This window comes from Protobothrops mucrosquamatus, unplaced genomic scaffold (assembly GCF_001527695.2).
Source record: "Protobothrops mucrosquamatus isolate PMUCROS unplaced genomic scaffold, P.Mucros_1.0 scaffold8, whole genome shotgun sequence".
In the NCBI taxonomy this organism is placed as follows: Eukaryota; Metazoa; Chordata; class Lepidosauria; order Squamata; family Viperidae; genus Protobothrops; species Protobothrops mucrosquamatus.
Genome location: NW_015386395.1, coordinates 2961819 through 2979541, shown reverse-complemented (window position 1 = coordinate 2979541; position 17723 = coordinate 2961819). Strand labels below are relative to the sequence as shown.

At 42.5% G+C, this 17723-nt stretch overlaps 1 protein-coding gene across 1 annotated transcript; it reads right to left on the bottom strand.

The window, feature by feature from the left end:
- Positions 1–1035: 1035 nt before the first annotated feature.
- On the bottom strand, positions 1036–11416 carry SH2B1 (SH2B adaptor protein 1). The gene is made up of 8 exons (XM_015810291.1): positions 10503–11416; positions 10274–10375; positions 9108–9199; positions 8167–8273; positions 5728–5916; positions 5159–5385; positions 4826–4997; positions 1036–2145 (listed from the first exon to the last, which is right to left on the bottom strand). The coding sequence occupies exons 1-8, from the start codon at positions 11352–11354 to the stop codon at positions 1913–1915; spliced, it is 1974 nt and encodes a 657-aa protein (XP_015665777.1). The 5' UTR covers positions 11355–11416; the 3' UTR covers positions 1036–1912.
- Positions 11417–17723: the final 6307 nt, after the last annotated feature.

The following is a 17723-nucleotide window of genomic DNA, read 5'->3' as shown; positions in this document are numbered from 1 at the left end:
ATAAAATATTACCAAAAAAATAAGAGGTTTATATGTGAAACCTGATGATTATCAAGCATAATACAGATAGTCCTTGGTTAATTACCATTCATCCAGTGATGATTATACAAACTCACAAGGGTGCTGGAAAAATAACTTTATACCTCATTCACAACTGTTTATGACATATGCAATGTCCCTCGATCAAATGATTACCATTAGAGTCAACAAGAATTGCTTTGTTCTTACGGTTTTCCCCTTGCAGAACAGAGAAATTGGAAAGGGGTTTCAAAAGAGTAAGCTGTTTGCTCTTCTACATATCGAAAGCAATGTAATCACAATCTCTCCTTTGTCTGACCCTTTCTCCCCCCTCCGCAGGGAAGACTGGAGAGGAAAAGCTTTCAAAAGGGAAAAATCAGTTTATTCTTCTACATATTGATAGCCCGGCAGCAGAAAAGAGTCAGATTGCCTATAGAAATCACTTGCTTTTTTTTTTATTCCTCCCCCACTACCATCAAAGCAAAGACTGGAGAGAAACAGATTTCAAGAGAGCGCTGTAAGCGCTGTTTGCACAAAACATCTGCAGCATTGAAATCCTGGGCAATCACATTACTTTAGAGACAATTAAAAGGCACTTCAGCATTTGGGGAGTGGTTAGGAGGCGAACAAAACCAAAACCAAACCAAAGATGTGAAACTGACTCATCTTGTCTCTTTCTGGCCAAAAACCAATTGTAGTGATGTGACTTTGTGGTCATCCCACTTAGGGATCATTTTGCTTAGTGGTGGAGTTGCTGGCTCCAATTAGGGTCTTTAAGCGACTATAGTAAATGTAAAGTAATATCTTCATTTGATCCCATATTTGCCAATCAAGGAAAATTAGTTCAAAGCAAGAGGACACGTGACAAATATTCATTTTACCCCAAAATAAACAAGCTGCTCCCCCACCTTTCAGTTTTTATTAATTTTACTTACTATATTTTTTCTTTAAAAAAAGTTCACTTTAAAAAGGTAAAATGATGTTTCCTTTATTTTTTTTTATACAAATTCCCCCCCCCCCATAAACAAAACACAGAACTGTATCCCAGAATAATTAAAAAAGGGAGAGAAAAAAAATTGAAAAGGCAGGGAGGCCTGAGCAGTCCAACTCGTCCACAGTAGAAAAATAAATCTTAAAAGAGGAGGGGAAGGAGGGGAGCAGTGGGAATAAGAGGAAGAGGACAGTCTCCCAAAAGCTGTATTTTCATAGCACGATACGTCTCCCTGGGGTGTAGACTCTTTATTAAGTGACCAGTTCCCATGATTTGGAGGGAAGGAAGCAAAAAAAAAAAACACAACAGAATATAAATATATATTTGAATTGGAGGAAAAAAGCAGCCAACTTTCCCCCACAAGAGGAAACTGGGAGAGGAAAGGATTACATTCAGAAACTCCATACATTCACCAAGAAAGGCAAGGGTACAAATAATGGAAGTCAACATTTATCCTGGAGCTACGACGACTCCCATTTCCTCCAGGTAGTGTTTCTTGTGGACTATCCAACTGCAGAGACTTGAAGAAAGGGAGGGGGGAGTACGAGGAAGAGGTGAGAGGGAAAGAACAGGCCAATTTCTCAACAACCCAAACAGGACCAAAGTAGTGCAGACTGAGGGATTGAAAGCTGATAGCAGAACCCCAAGAGGGGTCACGTACCTAGATTGGGTGGGGAGAAGGGGGTAAGCAAAAGTGAGGCTCACGCTATACCCAGGGAAAGGGGGTAGGAAGAACTAGGGGATGAGACCCATCCCCACCTCAAGGATTTCTCAAGGAAAGTCTAGAAGTCTGTTGGGTGTTCAAGCCCATCTGGTACCTATAATCAGCCTCAGATCTTCCACCTAGTAATGGTTAGAGCAAAAGGGCTTGTTCCCTTATTTTTTTTGTTATCGCCACTGGGTTCAAACAAATGAGTACTGGTTGTTCACAGCCCTGGCTCGCCCTTCTGACTCCTCTGGCAGAGGAAGGGATCCCCCGACTCTCACCGATGCTCCCTCATCCACCTCTGGCTCCATCTGGGCCTCCTCCTCACTCTGTCCTTTAGACTCCAGCAGTCCATGGTCCAGAGGAGCATGAGGTGGCCGGGCTGGAGGGAGAGGAGGCGGCAGTGGCAGGTTACGAGAGATGCTCGGCTCTGTGGAGGGAGAGAAGAGGCAGATGGACATAAAGAGAGACAGGATGGTCTGGGGTTAAGGTAGGAAGAGGGAGTAAACACTGAGAGCCAGTATTATTTCAGCAACACATTCTCCTCCATGAACAGATTCAGCATCAACTGTGTTACAATATTCAATGCTTGTCAAATGCCCCAGTTCAGAAATTGTCTGGAAAGGGTTATATTGTGTTGATTTGGCTTCTAAAACCTGTTTTTTCTGCAGTAGCCCCCGAATGAAATCAAGTTACTATTGTTGAAAGACTGTATAAAGACATGGGCTGATTAATATACCTTGGGACTGTGCTCCACATTTTAAAAAAGTTACACAAAAATAGGTGTTTTCTATAATCCATTACAATACGCAAAATTGGCGTAGAGCATAGTGCTTCTGCATAAAATGAGCTTAAATCATTTGTAAAGCAATCCTTTGGTTAGTCAGGTCCCTATTCCAGGAACCTTGTGCAAACTGATTATACCGGATTGCACACTCTGCACATGCACAAAAGCATGGACGTTTTACACATGTGCAAAAAAGGGACGCATTATGTTTTGAACTCTATCCTTAAAATCAGGTTTACTTAAGCCAGGACTTATGTGGGTCAGAAATTGTTTGAACTAGATTTTTATTAGGACTATCACTTACTCAAAACAATCTTACCTATTTAATTTTAGATATTTTTACTGTCAGTGTACAGTTAGTGCATTTTAAGGACATAAAGCTCTCTGAACTATCATTCAACAAGGTGAAATCCTAAACTATTGTAATGTATTAAGTTTGTTTCTTATTTGATAGATACCATTCAGAGATTGCAATTCCAAATATTAATAGAAAAAGATGGATAATTATGGAGAGATGGAAGGCATGATAAATTGCCAGCATTGAAATTCTGTCCATTATTCTATACCAGCATGTCTCCACCTCAGTAAATTTAAGAGGTATGGACTTCAACTCCCATAATTCCATAACTGCCTGGCTGAGGAATTCTGGGAGTTGCAGTCCATACATCATAAAGTTGATAAGGTTGAGAAATACTGCTCTATACACTTCTCACAGAATAGTGGCAATATACTGTGAAATATGAGCACTAGAACACAATTTTCCAGTGAAGAGAGAATTTCAAATACATCTAAAATTAGAAGGGATTCTTCATGTATTTTATGCTGACAATATTAGATAATTAATTCATTAAACTACTGTAAGGAATGGCTAAATATACCAGGTGAAACCATAATATGATTTATTTTGTCCTATGAAACTCCAACCTACATAATAAATGCTGAAGATTCTACTGTTTAAAGTTGGGAAAACTAACAATTTTTAAAAGCATAAATGTTTAGACTCCATTACAAATATCATGTGGTATTTCAGAAATATGTTGTACCTTTCTTTTTTCTCCTCTACAAGGGAATTGTAGACAATACCTATGCGATATACTGTACCTACCTTATTTCTATAACATATTTAGGAGACACAAGACTTTTCAATTATGGATACCTTCCTGTGCTTCATAGTGGGGACAAAAGTTAAGGCAATCGTGTTGGCCTTTTTTTCACTCTCAATTGCCCTAATAAACTTTTCTCAAACCTAGAATTCATTAGATGCCTTGGATTATAACTCTGATTAACACCAGCAAATGGGGAAGACAGTCTAACCCAAACCATTTTGAAGGATCTGGTTGGTCGAAAACTGGTTTAATAAATAGTATTCTTCATGTTACATTATAACTTTGCCCGGGAGGGAAGGGGAGGCAAAGAGGGAAATATCACCAAATTCAGGACTGTTTCAGCCACCTGAGTTAGTAAATTTCTAGAAGGGAGTAAAAGAGGCGGCACTACTCTATTATTTGGAGTTTGGGTAGATAATCTTTAACTTTGGGCTGTTTGTCACAGGTGAGGCTTTTCTGCAGAGTTCTGCTATATCTAATACAACTGAATTATAGAAGGAGTTACCCAGATGATAATTGAAACAATAGTTCTAAGATCCCTCTCTACAGAACAAGAGAAGTTGTCTTATGCCAAACCAGACTATGGTTCCATTCAGTTAGAGAAACTATTAGTGACTCTTTGGGGTTCTGTACAGAAGCCTTTCTTAGTCCTACCTGGAAATGCCAGAAGGAGCACCTGAAATCTCTTCCCTGCCTCCTGGTGTCAGACACAGTGGATGGCGTAGACACTGCATTCACATGACCCATGGATAGCGATGGCTATGGCGTGGGGGCCGTGACACACGCACACACACGGTCATATCCCTGCCTTCCTCCTGTGGTAGCTATTGCACACTTACACGCAGTCACCCGCGGAGGCAGCAGCAAGGATGGAGATGAGGTTGGGGGGCGAGTCGGGGTCCCCACTGAACCCAGACACTGGCGCTCGGCTCCCAGCCCGGTCCCGGCCTGTGACAGAGATGCCCACATCAGAAATAGGGATTGGGGGTAAGGAAGAGAGGGAGCAGCGAACAGGGGGGTGAACGGGTTTATCCTCCCTCCTGCTACATGCATGCCGCATAGGGCTGGAAGAGAAGGCTGGACAAGGAGTGGAGTAACAAAGGAGGGACAGACTGGAACGACAATGGAAAAAGATGGAGGGAGATGGAGCATGACATGGACTAGCAATCGTGTCTATGCTCTTTCCACCCCGCAGCCCCACTTCATCCTTCACTCACCATGCAGCCTTTGCGAAGCAACCACATAGCTGACAAGTGTCACGTCACTGGAGCCCCCTGATTCGAGGGGGATGGGGTGGACCCGGAAGTGCTCCAGCATGTCAAAAATAGTCTGGAACCAGAGATGCTGAACACGGCATTGCCCTTCTTCGTTCAAGGAGAGGCGCAGGTGCTAAGGGTAGGAAAAGGAGGCTGGGTGGGAAACTTCTCCTGACCAAGATTCCAGCCTATCCTCTCCCAAGGCCTCCAAATCTTGAGGCGAGATGGGAGGCACGGAAATCTAATAAATAAATAAAATAAGCACCCTTTGATAGATTCTCCCGCTACACTCACCTTGGCTTTCCCCTGGAAGTTAAAGGTCAGGACATATTCACCCCGCCGTGTCTCACTTTGACGCACTAAGAAGACGCCATGGCTGCTTGCTCCTCCTGCCAACACCAACTGGGCGGCTTTGAGACGGGACAGGGTGCCATGGAACCATGGGTATTCAGAGAGTGGGTGCTCAGTGTCACCCAGACTACCCCCACCCGGGTCGGGTTCCCCTTGGAAGAGGAAGGAACCTGAGCAAGGAGAAAAGCAACAGAAGAGGGCCAAAGCTCACTCAGAGGAATCTGGATCTCGCTTCCACAACATTCAACCCAAGAGATCCTGAAGTTGCATGGCCCAAGGAAACCTTGACCAGATGGCATACAATTTCAGAGGTTATGTCAGAAGAAGAAAGTTCAGGCTAAGTGATACAAACCCTGCCCACTCTGGGCTTGTCCATAGGGACTGCCGACTACTGTTTCTCCTCCACCATTATGCTATTCCCAATAGGAGCTCCGGGGGCGGGGGGGAGAAGATTCCTCTGGCCCTCCCCTAATCTAGACCAAGCACCAACTCATCCCACTTCAAAGCATTACCTGTGGTTTCAGGGGTTTCTGGGAAAGTTGTATGGAGGAAGCCAGTGGAAAATTGCCCTTCATTGACTGGCACCCGAGGCAGCAGTTGAGGAGGAGGCAGCTCCATTGAATCAAAGTGTGAGGCAGCAATAGAGACTGAGCTGGGAGACATGGAGGCTGAGGGACGTTCCATCAATCCACCGTAAGCACCTGGAAAGGAAACATTACAAGCTGGGCTGAGCTGGAAAATCATACTTCCTGTTCCATCTTCAAAAAACCAAATCATTTCCTCTTCCAAGGTTCATAACTACACCTATACCCCAAAGGAGGAGGTGTCTTTGCCATCCCCGCAAGAGAGCACATGCTCTGTGCTTATTTCCATTTTTCTTAATCTACAGCACCTAGCTGACCTTGGCAGATTCTGAAAAAAAGTCAAGAAAGGTCAAAGCCGATTATTATTTGGGTGGGAGACCATCAGGAAACTCTACAGCTGTAGGCTTGATTGGAAGTTGAACACACTGCAGAAGACAACCATGGAAAAGCACTTCTATATTATTGCCAATAAGCTTGATTTCAGGGATTTTTTTTTTAATCTTTACCTGTTTTTCTTGGGAAATTAGTAGCGTTTTACCAAAGTGTTATGTGCGGTTTTTCCCCCATAAATATCAAATCCTGGATTTAATACTAATTTGCATTTTTCTCGGATGCTTATCTTGAAGGTGTAGTTTGTGCCTGAAAGCTGTTTTTGGTATAACATGTAAAAAAAAATCATACTAAATAAATCTTACTGGTAATCAACTATTGCCAGATTGTCACAGCATCCTGTAAGGTACAAAGATTCAACTAAAATTTACTGGCTCAAGGTCACGCAAGAAGCTTCTTATCTACCTGGGATTTGAACTCTGGTCTCCCCAGTTCTGATTTCACAATCACGCCCTATGATGGCTCCACCTACTTTTTAAACAATCTAGAAAATTCTTCTTGATTAAAAAAAAACTCTTTTTTAAAGTTTTTAAATTTTTTAAAAAAATTCCATCCAATATTTAAATGGCTTAGGAGAAATCTCTATGGTATCTTTGTTTAGTGTAGCTCAGGGGTCTTTGAACTTGGCCCTTTTATGACTTGTGGACTTCAACTCCCAGAATTCCTCAACCCGCTGCAGCCATTCATTTAACAGCTGTGGCAAAAAGGTCATAAAATAGGGCAAAAGTCACTTAACAATCGCCTTGCTTAGCCATGGAAATTTTGGACTCAGTTGTGGTCATAAGTCAAGGATTATCTGTATCACAAAATACACCCTCTTACCAATGGTAATAGAGTCCAGGCAGGCCAATGGAGAAAGTCTTGCCATCTCATCTCAGTTGGACAAACTTTATGGAAAGTTTCACTTCACTGTACACTTAGTTAACAAAATCAGCATTATCTTTAAATATATATTTCCTGGCTGCCAAACATGGGTTCGTATAACATTCGTGAAGAAAGCAATCACTGAAAAGACATATAATTCTACTACAGTATTATCATAAATAGTGGAAAAAGCCAGAACTCTGATTACAACCTAAAACTACACTCAGGGATAAGCAGATCAATGGATTAGCCCAGTGGTGGCGAACCTATGGCACGGGTGCCAGAGGTGGCACTCAGAGCCCTCTCTGTGGGCACGCGCACCGTCGCCCCAGTCCTAGGCCTTCAGCTGGGTTTTATAAAACCTTTTCACTTTAGGCCTCTGCCATCGTGTGCAAAAAAAAAAAAGGTTCAATCAATCAGTCAATTTCAACTTCTCGCAGGGAAAAAAAAAGATATTGCAAAGTTGGAATTGATTGATTGAACTTTTTAATCCCACCCAGTCTGCCGTTACCACCCAACCATGCCCACCCAATGGGCCACACCCACCCGGCACCCGACAATGCATAAGTGGGTTTGGGGTTGCAGTTTGGGCACTCGGTCTCTAAAAGGTTTGCCATCACTGGATTAGCCAATCCACAAAATTTTTAACCAAAATACCATGAAAAATGCGCCACTAGTGAATAAGCCAACCCTCAAAATGTTTCGCATGTTTTAATTTTCACAATTGGGCTTACTCAAGGGGAATTCATAGATTATTCATTTTTCATGTATACTGGTTAAAAATTTGAAGATCAGCTTATCTGCAGATGGACTTATAAACAAGCATAATTGGGATATACCCAAATAAGTCATATTACCTTATAAGTGGAACTCAATTTGAAGGGGGGGGTGGCACCTACAATTCTTGGCTTATTTGCAGGTATATATGGTAGTACTTCTATGCCTGCTGGCTAAGATATTGCACAGTAGAGCTTTTCAGAGAATGTCGTCCTTGAGAGAAGCATTCTGTAGCATGTTCCACTGCAAACAGATTGCCTGCACAAAGACATCATTGGAAAGCCTCTTTGTCCTTACCGAGAGATCAAGAAGGTATACATTGTGCCAAATACACACCTTGGCTGAGCTGTTCGTTGCTCTCACTCGGCACCATGGGAAGTTCCCGGCTGGGCATGCTATCTGAGTGGTTCATGCATGGCTGCTCCAGGCTATCAGTGCTTTCTCTGTGGAGACAAGTATCATTAGGAATGTTTCCATATTCCAAGACCACATATACCTAACAATTTGATGTTGGCCACAGCAAAGAAAGATTCTAACTTTTGTTATAACAATCAAGCCACTCTGTGCATCTGATAGTGAGCTGCAACTCACAAAGGCTTATGCCTTTTAATAATAGGTATTAATTGGAAAAGGGGCCACCAGACAACTTTTGATTTTTGCCACCACACAGCACTTGACACACAACCTTTTTTCTACACTATTAAACCCCGTTTGTGAGTTTTCCAGAGGCATTAGCTTCTACTGTTGGAAGCAAAAAAAACAAGATAACCTGGAGCTCTTATCCGATCGCTTGTTTTAAGGAGCAAGAATCATGTACCTGTTCCACAGCCATCCAAACCTCAGGGTTGCACCCCTGTTCAATGAAGGTATAGTAAGAACATTATTGTTAACACCTGCATATCTGTTCTCTCTCTCTCACTCTTATCCTAATCTTCCTTCCATCAGCTCTTATGAGAAACGGCTTTATAGAAAACTGGGTAATGAATCATATTGTTTGTTATTATATCCCCAGTCTGTGGAGAAAGGACCAAGCAGTGTTGCCAATAACAAGAGATGATGGAGCTGTTGTCTAAACATCTGAACAGTTACACATTTTCCACACCTGATCTACTTTAGAGAACCAGCAACTCTACAGAGGGAAAATCTTGGTCCCCCATCAAGTTTTTGTTAGGCCATATAACTCTTCTCTCTTTACTTGTTGACTGAATCTGGGAAACCTGTACACTAGGTATTCTACCACTGAGCTATGGCCTTTTTTGATGCTTAGGGCAACTTACCCCAGGCCCATGCATTCCTGAATGTCAGCCAACCATGACCGCATCTGCAGTGAGTCAACAGTCTCAAGGATGTATTCCAAGGAACTTGAGAGCTTGGAGGAAGGGGGAAAAAATAATAAATATACAATACCATAGGATGGTTTCTATTCTAAAGCCCTGTTTCCCTCTGAAATGATGAACTCATATCAGTGACGGTAGACCCCCAACCTCAGCTGATATTATGAAGTTTATTGCAAACATGGTATCAAAAATTAAGAAACATTCAATTGAATTGAATTGAATGAAGACCTGGGTCCCCATCCCATTCGCTCTCTCAGTTTTGGCTTTAGTACAGCTTTTAATAATACTTCAATCTGGTCGTTTTAATGTTTTAATATTTTAATTATTTTTACTTGTTTTATACCTTGCAAACTACCCGGCATCACTTTGCAGGAGAGACAGGTGGCATAAAAAATTAATAAATAAATAAAAATAAATTAATTTTCAAGATTCATGCATGCTCATAACCACAAATCAAATCCAAGGACTTAATCCATCTGTTCCTATCTTAAAGTGGTTACATACATATACACACACAAAATATCAAGACCTTCATCTCTGGCCTTTGACAGAAGGGCACCAACACTGAACAAAGTCAGCAACCAAAAAGATGTTTTAGCAGCTGCTTAACCCTCCCCTCATTCAGCTGTGATTTCTTTGCTAGATGCGTTTGTGGTTATCTGCATTCCCTTGCTTGAATTCTCAAAGGTTTTAAAATTTAAGAATCACCAAGAACCTAAACTCCTTTCTCCAACATGCATACTGATCTAGTTACATCATTTAAGAAGCCATTTTATATACAGAAGGAGAGGTGTATTCCTCTCCTCCCAAGGACATTAAAAAGTTTGAAAGGAAATCTGCTCAGAAACATCACCACTGCCAATTGGAGGCAGCACAGCTGGAGAGGGACGATAGAAAGGACCCATTAATTTTCTCTTATGATAATGCAAGAGGCAAGAAACAGTCAACTGCTAAAAACAAACTCCAGCCAGAGAATAGTAACAGATACTGATTCAACAAACAGAAGAGGACGTTCAGTTCTATGCATCCCTTGGCTATAGATACATAACTACTAATGTTTCAATTATTACCAAATCTTAACTGTACCCCATCAGTCTTTTTCTGACCTTCAGCACAAAAGTGTTCTCTTTGTCTGGCATCTCCAGTGGAGTTGTTGTCCGCACATCCATTACACAGGAACAAGCAATGCTGACCCGGGGCTTTGTTGCCTGATGGTTGGGGTAGGAAAAAAAAGACTGTCATAACGATATTCTCAAGGCCTCAATCAGGAATCCCAAGCTTTTGACTTTTCCCCGTGACTTTTCTCTTGCCTGAACACAATGACTCATTGCTCACCTTTGGAGGGATGTAGAACTCCAACAGGTAACCCTCCCCTTCTCCCTTCCCTGCTTTGCGCAGGAGAAGACGGCATTTCTGCCAGCGTGTCCTACTGCCCCCGCCTGATCCATCATCAGCCACAATGTAGTTCAGTAGGCCTTCACGGCGCACACTAGCCAGTTCGACTCGCAGAGTGGCTGGGGAGGCTCTGCTGAGGCGAAGACGTTCAAATCGGTGAGTCCAACGCTCTGAGTCACCGCCCCCCGATGAATTGGAATTAGTGTTGGCTCCAGTGGGTGTCCCATCTCCAGCACCAGAGGATGATTCAGCTGACGTCTTCCACTGCAGAATGCCACGCACACTACCTCGGACACTGCGGCTAACACTGCGCAAAGAAAAGCGCTTCTTCAGCTTTGGCTTCGTAGCGGTAACAGCTGCCACAGTAGAAACATCTTCAGAGCTGCGGGACTGGCTGCTAGAGAGGCCAGAGGGTGGGCCTAATGGAGGCTCAACCGGGGAAGCCACCGAGGAGTCACTGCAGGTCTCAGAGAGGTCCCGTGCAGAAGAACAACCGGTGAAAGGGGCAATGTCACAGCGGGGTGGCGAGTCACTGGTGTAAGCCCGGCTCACCTCAGCCTCGAAATGTTCTAGGAAGTGCTCTGCAAAGCGGTGTGAGAAAGCAGCTTCAGCTCCTGGGGTGGCAAACTGGGGGTTCTCGCCAAGGAAGGTCCGGAAACGACGGGCAAAATCAACTGCAGCAGCACGAGCATGGACTTCGCAGAATTCCCGCCAACCCAAGGAGGGAAGAGAGGCAGGTTCTCCCACCATTCCTCCCCCAACTGGTGACAACGGCAGGGCGCTTCCGTTCATGACCGCCCAGGTAGGGCTAGATAACAATACATCCAGGGCCAGGATTGTGTTGTTATTAGTATCAGTGGTTTTGTAATCTGAAGAGGGAGAAACAGAATAGTTATTATATAAACTACAGGGAAGAAACCATCTGCATAAATAATGTCCTTTCAAGGATTTGCTTATCAACCAACCATTTCATGCATGTTTCTTACTAATCAATAGAGGGGGGGATTTTTTGTCTTTGATTGAGAACTGTAATTGCTAACACCTTTACATTTCTGAGCATTTCACACATGCTTAAAGACTTAAGATATCACTCTTAAAAACCAAAATAATAGAAGAGTCGGAATATTTTAAAAATAACATAATGAAGAGAGCCACTTTTCCATCAGAAACATAATTGGAGAAAAAATGGAAACAAGGAACAAAAAATTGCCTAAAAGAATGATGTAGAGCTTGCACATTTTGGGGTAGCAGAAGCAATACTGTCTAGATAATTGGGCTAGCTAAAAATAAGCACTGTTCCTTAGTGAAACCAAAGCTAAATATTTTTTTCTGAAATGTCTCTGGACAAAATAAATTTCTAACACTGAATCATTAAACCAAGTATCATCCTATACTTATTATATGGATGTGGGAATGATTAGGTCACAATGGTGTGATAAATCTTACTATCAAGACTGAACCACCATACTTTTGTATAAAAGAGTCTCAGGGAAAAAACAAAAATTGGTAAAATATAAACTGCAGTACATTGGCAAGCTTCCATTAAATGAACAGTCCCTTGCTGGGTATAGAGACTTTTCCAAAGAATACTGGGCCCAATTATATAGTGATCTTAATTTACACTATATTTTTGATAAAGAATACATACTCCTGAAAGTTATACTTCTTTTGCAAATTTAAATACATTTGTCAAAATGATGTTTCTAGCAAATTTCAGATTCATCCCCGAAAATAGATAAAACAAAAGATTATGCCTACCTCAAGAACATGTGCAGTATAGTTCTTACTATAGTATTTTCCCTGCCTGAAATCGTTTTTACAGAGAGCACCTGCATATCAAGGGAAAAACTTTTAAGGTTTTATTTACACAGAGGGAGTTTTCAGTCTAACCATGTCTTTTCAAATCAGTGACCTATTTGCATTTTCAAAATGTCAAAACCTCAAAAAAGGAACTGTATCCTCAACTATCAACTCATTTGGTAAAGCATATATCTGTAAAGGTTTCATGCAAGAACCTAAGTCTTTCTACAGTGGAGCTAACTCTCAAAAGCTATTTGTATGATTAGGTCACAATGGTGTGATAAATCTTACTATCAAGACTGAACCACCATACTTCTGTATAAAAGAGTCTCAGGGAAAAAACAAAAATTGGTAAAATATAAACTGCAGTACATTGGCAAGCTTCCATTAAATGAACAGTCCCTTGCTGGGTATAGAGACTTTTCCAAAGAATACTGGGCCCAATTATATAATGATCTTAATTTACACTTTATTTTTGATAAAGAATACATACTCTAAGTCTTTTTACAGTGGAGCTAACTCTCAAAAGCTATTTGTATGATTATGCAATTCAATCTTCCCTTGTTCTTTAAATTTGAGATTAGTCAAAATGTTGTGGTCTCACAAAAGAGACTTATCTCTGTTGTTGCATAGGAAAAGCCTAGATCACTTTATTTTCATCCCATCATTATTTTTTATAAATAACTCAAACCAGCGAACATACCTAAAACTCCTTCCTACTATTTTCCCACACACAACAATCCTGAGGTAATTTGGGCTGAGAGAGCATCAATGGCCCCAAGCTTTCATGGTTAAGGCAGGACTGGAATAATTTATTATATTCGATAGTACTTGAACTATTTTATAAACTATTTTCTAGACCTTTAGTTTTTAAACTGAGAATAACTACTATCCAGTTCAACAATATGCTGAACCTTCCTTGAAATGTGCCTTTCTTTGAACACAGATTAACATAAGTAGGAAAACATGCATCTAATGAAGAACAAGATAAATGTTGTGGGATGGTCCTGCCGGTATGGAAAAAGTTCCCACAACTGAACATTTGTCATGGCCTCATTTAGCAGTATCTTTTAGGCATGCAACCGAGGACCTAGAAATGCCATTAAATATAGGGATTTTTTTTTGCACGAAAAGCCAAAGGTCTGAGATGAGGTACTTTCTGTGGGTTAGGCACTGAAGGAAAAAATTGACAGAAGGGAGCAACACCACTAAATAGCTAAAGATATTGGAGTGGGACCAGGTTCTCTGCAAGCTGGACTGGAAACGCGGGAAAGGACAAGCCAAGGGAGAGGCGGGAGTTGCTTCTCACATTCATTGCAAAGCCAGGGCGTTACACTCCTTAAAAGACCTCCCGCGTGTGGGTGAACCGATTCACATGACGTGGCTCCTTTTCCCGCCCCGCTCCTGCGACCGGAAAAGCCCCGCTTGGCGACCTGCTGCACTCTTCGGAACTTGCCCGCGCGGCCTTCTGAGCGCCGTTGGTGGGAAGCAAGGAGTCGCTGGATTGATGAGCCTCCCAGTCCTACCTTGAGCTAGACTGCGATGTAGAAGACTCCCCCCACCCCACTCCGGCAGCCTCTCCAGACCCTGGACCCAGCAACCCGAGACATCCCACTCGCGGGAGGGACGGGGGCAGAAGAAGAGCCGTTTTCAAGGGCGAACAGGGGAGCCGAATGGGGGGCAAGAAGGTCTCCGCGCGAGTGGGAAAAGCCCAAGGGGCCTCGGTTCGGCTGGGCGCATCTATCACTCACCATCCCGGCCTTGGGTTCTTTCCAGGAGAAAGGGTTTGTCTGTCCCCTCTCTCTCACTCTCCCTGGCTTTCTTGCACCATTTCCGCTTCCGGGTTTAGGTTTTTTGTTTTTGTCGTCGGTGTCAATTGTTTTCCCCTTTTCACTTCCGTCTTCGTCATCAAGTCGGAGGAAGAAAAAGCCGAAGGGTTGAAAACAACAAGCTTTACCATAGAGAGTAAATGGTCCCGGCTAGAAGGGTCACGGGAAATTCAGAGAATCTTGTTCACGTCGCTCTCCTTCTTCGTTAGACGCTGCGTCCAAGTTGTTACCATGGCGGCCCGTGACGTAGATTGACGACTGCTCGTGGGACGCGGAGGGAGCAGGGGAGTTCTTTGATGGTGAGCGTCTTGCTTCGGTTGCTCGGGCAACGGCACATCCGGAACTCCCCGCCTTTCGCTATTCCCCGAATGGTAACTAGGAAGTACTGTAAACCCCACGCCGTTCAACAGGGTTGTTCTTATCTTATGCCAAGGCCGGAAGTGCTTGTATGCGACTTTCGAGTATATGCAGAGTGCTTTCTCTAAGGAAAGCCTTCTGTCAACCTACGGCTAGAGGAATTTCCACACCGAAAATGTGTTTGGCGGCTAGTTCCAAACCCCGCCATCGAGTTTTTCTTTTTCTCCCACTTTTTATGATTCACGCCTCCATTTGAGAGCCCATTTATAGCCGATTAATCTCTGTTTGGTCGTGACAGGAATAGATAGTCCTCGACTTACAACATTTAGTCACTATTCAAAGTTACAACATCTGACTCATATATATGACAGTCACAGTGTTGCGGGGTCATGCGATCACCTTTTGCGACTTTCTGGCAAGCAAAGTTAATGGGAAAGCCAGATTCACTTAATAACAGTGTTACTAACCTAACAACAGCAGTGATTCACTCATATTTATGACAGCTGCAGTGTCCCTGGGTCATGCAATCACCTTTTGTGACCTGACAAGCAGTGTTAACTGCAGTGATTCACTTAACAGCTGTGGCAAGAAAGGTCGTAAAATCGGGCAAAATTCATGTAATAAATGTCTCATTTAGCAAAATAAACTTGGGACTCAATGGTGGTCATAAGTCATTGAGGACTACCTGTATGTTCTGATAACATCGGTGTTCAGCATAACATCCAGAACCGACCAGTCATGGGGAAGCAGGAATCCAGGGTCAATGGTACGAGGAAGAAATTGTAAAGAGAGGGTATAGCAGCATGGTATAGCACAACTCAGTGGCTGTGGAAGAGCATTAGAAACCTGCCTTCCGCCAAAAATTTGTGTATGGAGAGAGTAGTGACCCATCTGCTTCCCACGATCTCTACGCCAAGAGCAGGAAAATCTAAGGAGACCCTCTTTTGATAGCGGTATACAGATGGGGCTGATGGGAATATGATAGTGATATGAGCCAAGATCTGTGCTCTGGCTCAGCATCTGCCAGATGTAGTTCCACTTTTTGATACTATCTTGCATTGACAGCTGAGGCAGAATAGCTGCCACTGCTACTGTAGCTGAATATCACCACCTGCCATAATGCCATTAATGCCAAAAGGAAGTTTTTGTTTGTGTGTGTGTGTGTGTGACCGGCAAGGTATGAAAAGCTGGCATTGGTATAGAATGCCTAGGAAATCTATAGAAAGCATGACGTTTTGGGGCAAAGTATGAAATATCTTATTTTAATATGCTATATGTACTTTCCCTAGGGCCTAGGCATTGTATATATAGGTAGTCCTTTTATTATTCATGGCTCTATTTGAGAGCCCATTTATAACCGATTAGTCACTGTTTGCTCGTGACAGATACAGATAGTCCTCGATTTACAACATTTCACTTAGTGACCATTCAAAGTTACAATGGCACTGAAAAAAATGACTTATGACAGGTTTTCACACTTACAACCGTTGTGGCATCCCCATAGTCATGTGATCAAAATTCAGATGGCAACTGACTCATATTTATGATGGTTACAATATCCTCGGATCATGTGATCATGGTTTGCAACCTTCTGACAAACAAAGTCAAAGGGGAAGCCAGATTCACTTAACAACTGTGTTACTAACTTAACAACTGCAGATTCAATTAACAAATGTGGCAAGAAAGGTCGTAAATTGGAGCAAAATTCACTTAAATGTCTCAGCAACAGAAATTTTGGGCTCAGTTGTGGTCATTAGCTGAGCATCATCTATAATATCCAGGCATTATGCAGAATGATAAGAATTATTTAGGCAAAGTATGAAAAGAGAGTCATTAAAGGATTAGAGTTAGGCTAACCCTAACTCTAGCCCTATATTGAAAAGATGTATATTAAAATGAAAGAATGAATGCAAAATAAAGTATAGAAAAAGACTAGTATTGACCTACTTGCTTCAACAAGGAATGCTAGAATGCCATTTTAGCGGGATTATGTTACACTTTACCTGTTTGCCTTTTGGCATTGAATAGAATGCCTAGAAAATGTGTGAAATATTAAGAGTTCCATGCTTTGACATCCCATTTTTGGCATTCTATAGATTTCCTAGGGAAATGCCTAATTTCACACATTCATGATTTTATATACAGTGTGTGTGTGTGTGTGTGTGTGTGTGTGTGTGTGTGTGTGGGGCAAACATACCTAATACTCCTTCCTCCTCCTATTTTCTCCACAGCAATTCTATGAGTTGTGTTGGGCAGAGAGAGAAGAGAGACTGGCCCAAAGTCATCCAGCTGGTTTTTCATGCCTAAGGTGGGACTAGAACTCAGAGTCTCCTGCTTTCTAAGCCACAACCTTAACCACTACACTAAGCTGGCCTATACTATCTCCCCTGTCTTGTCCCTCTCACAGCTGCACTCACTCCCAGTCCCAAGACAGCTCAGCACTACTTTCCATATCAAACATAATGTAGGTATGGTATGGGTGCTGCGTCTCTTTTTGGGATGTTTCCTGACTTACATCTTCATTGGGCAGAATGCTTTCTTGGATTCTAGTGCATGTCTGTCCAGATGGGATGGTTCTAGCCTTATCCCCCTTTATTCGCCCCTTCTCATTGTTGTAATTCCAATTTAGAATGTGATCTTTCTTCTTCATGCTATCCCAGCTCTTCCTGAACAATTTGTCTATTGTTCTTCTAATGATTACCAAGCTGTTCTGGAGAGATATTTTGTTCATGCTGGAATCCCCCTAGCACATACGCATGCTTCCAGAGAGAATCCTACACTAGACACAACCTGCACTGCCTTCTTCAGGTTTATCAATAAAAATAACGTAAGGATTAGCTACTTAGCTTCTGCAGATTTCTGTCTCTCACCCATGCCTTGCCAAAAGTGATCAAAATATGCCCTGCTGATCTGCCAGCTACTCAACTAAGGAGCATGCATTTCATGCATATCATGCATTTCATCCTTGCCATCGTCTTCCCTCTCTTCCTAAAATCTGGTCCACTATTCCACTCCTGCACCCCAAACAATCCTGTTTTCCTTGAGCAAGCAGAGACTGGAGTCACCGCTGTCCTGAATCAGCCTGTTGTTGCTCATTATTTGGGATGCCATATTGCTTCGTGGATCTTAGTATTTCCTTAGCAGTGTTTGGGAAGCTAAAACAAGTGTGGTTCAG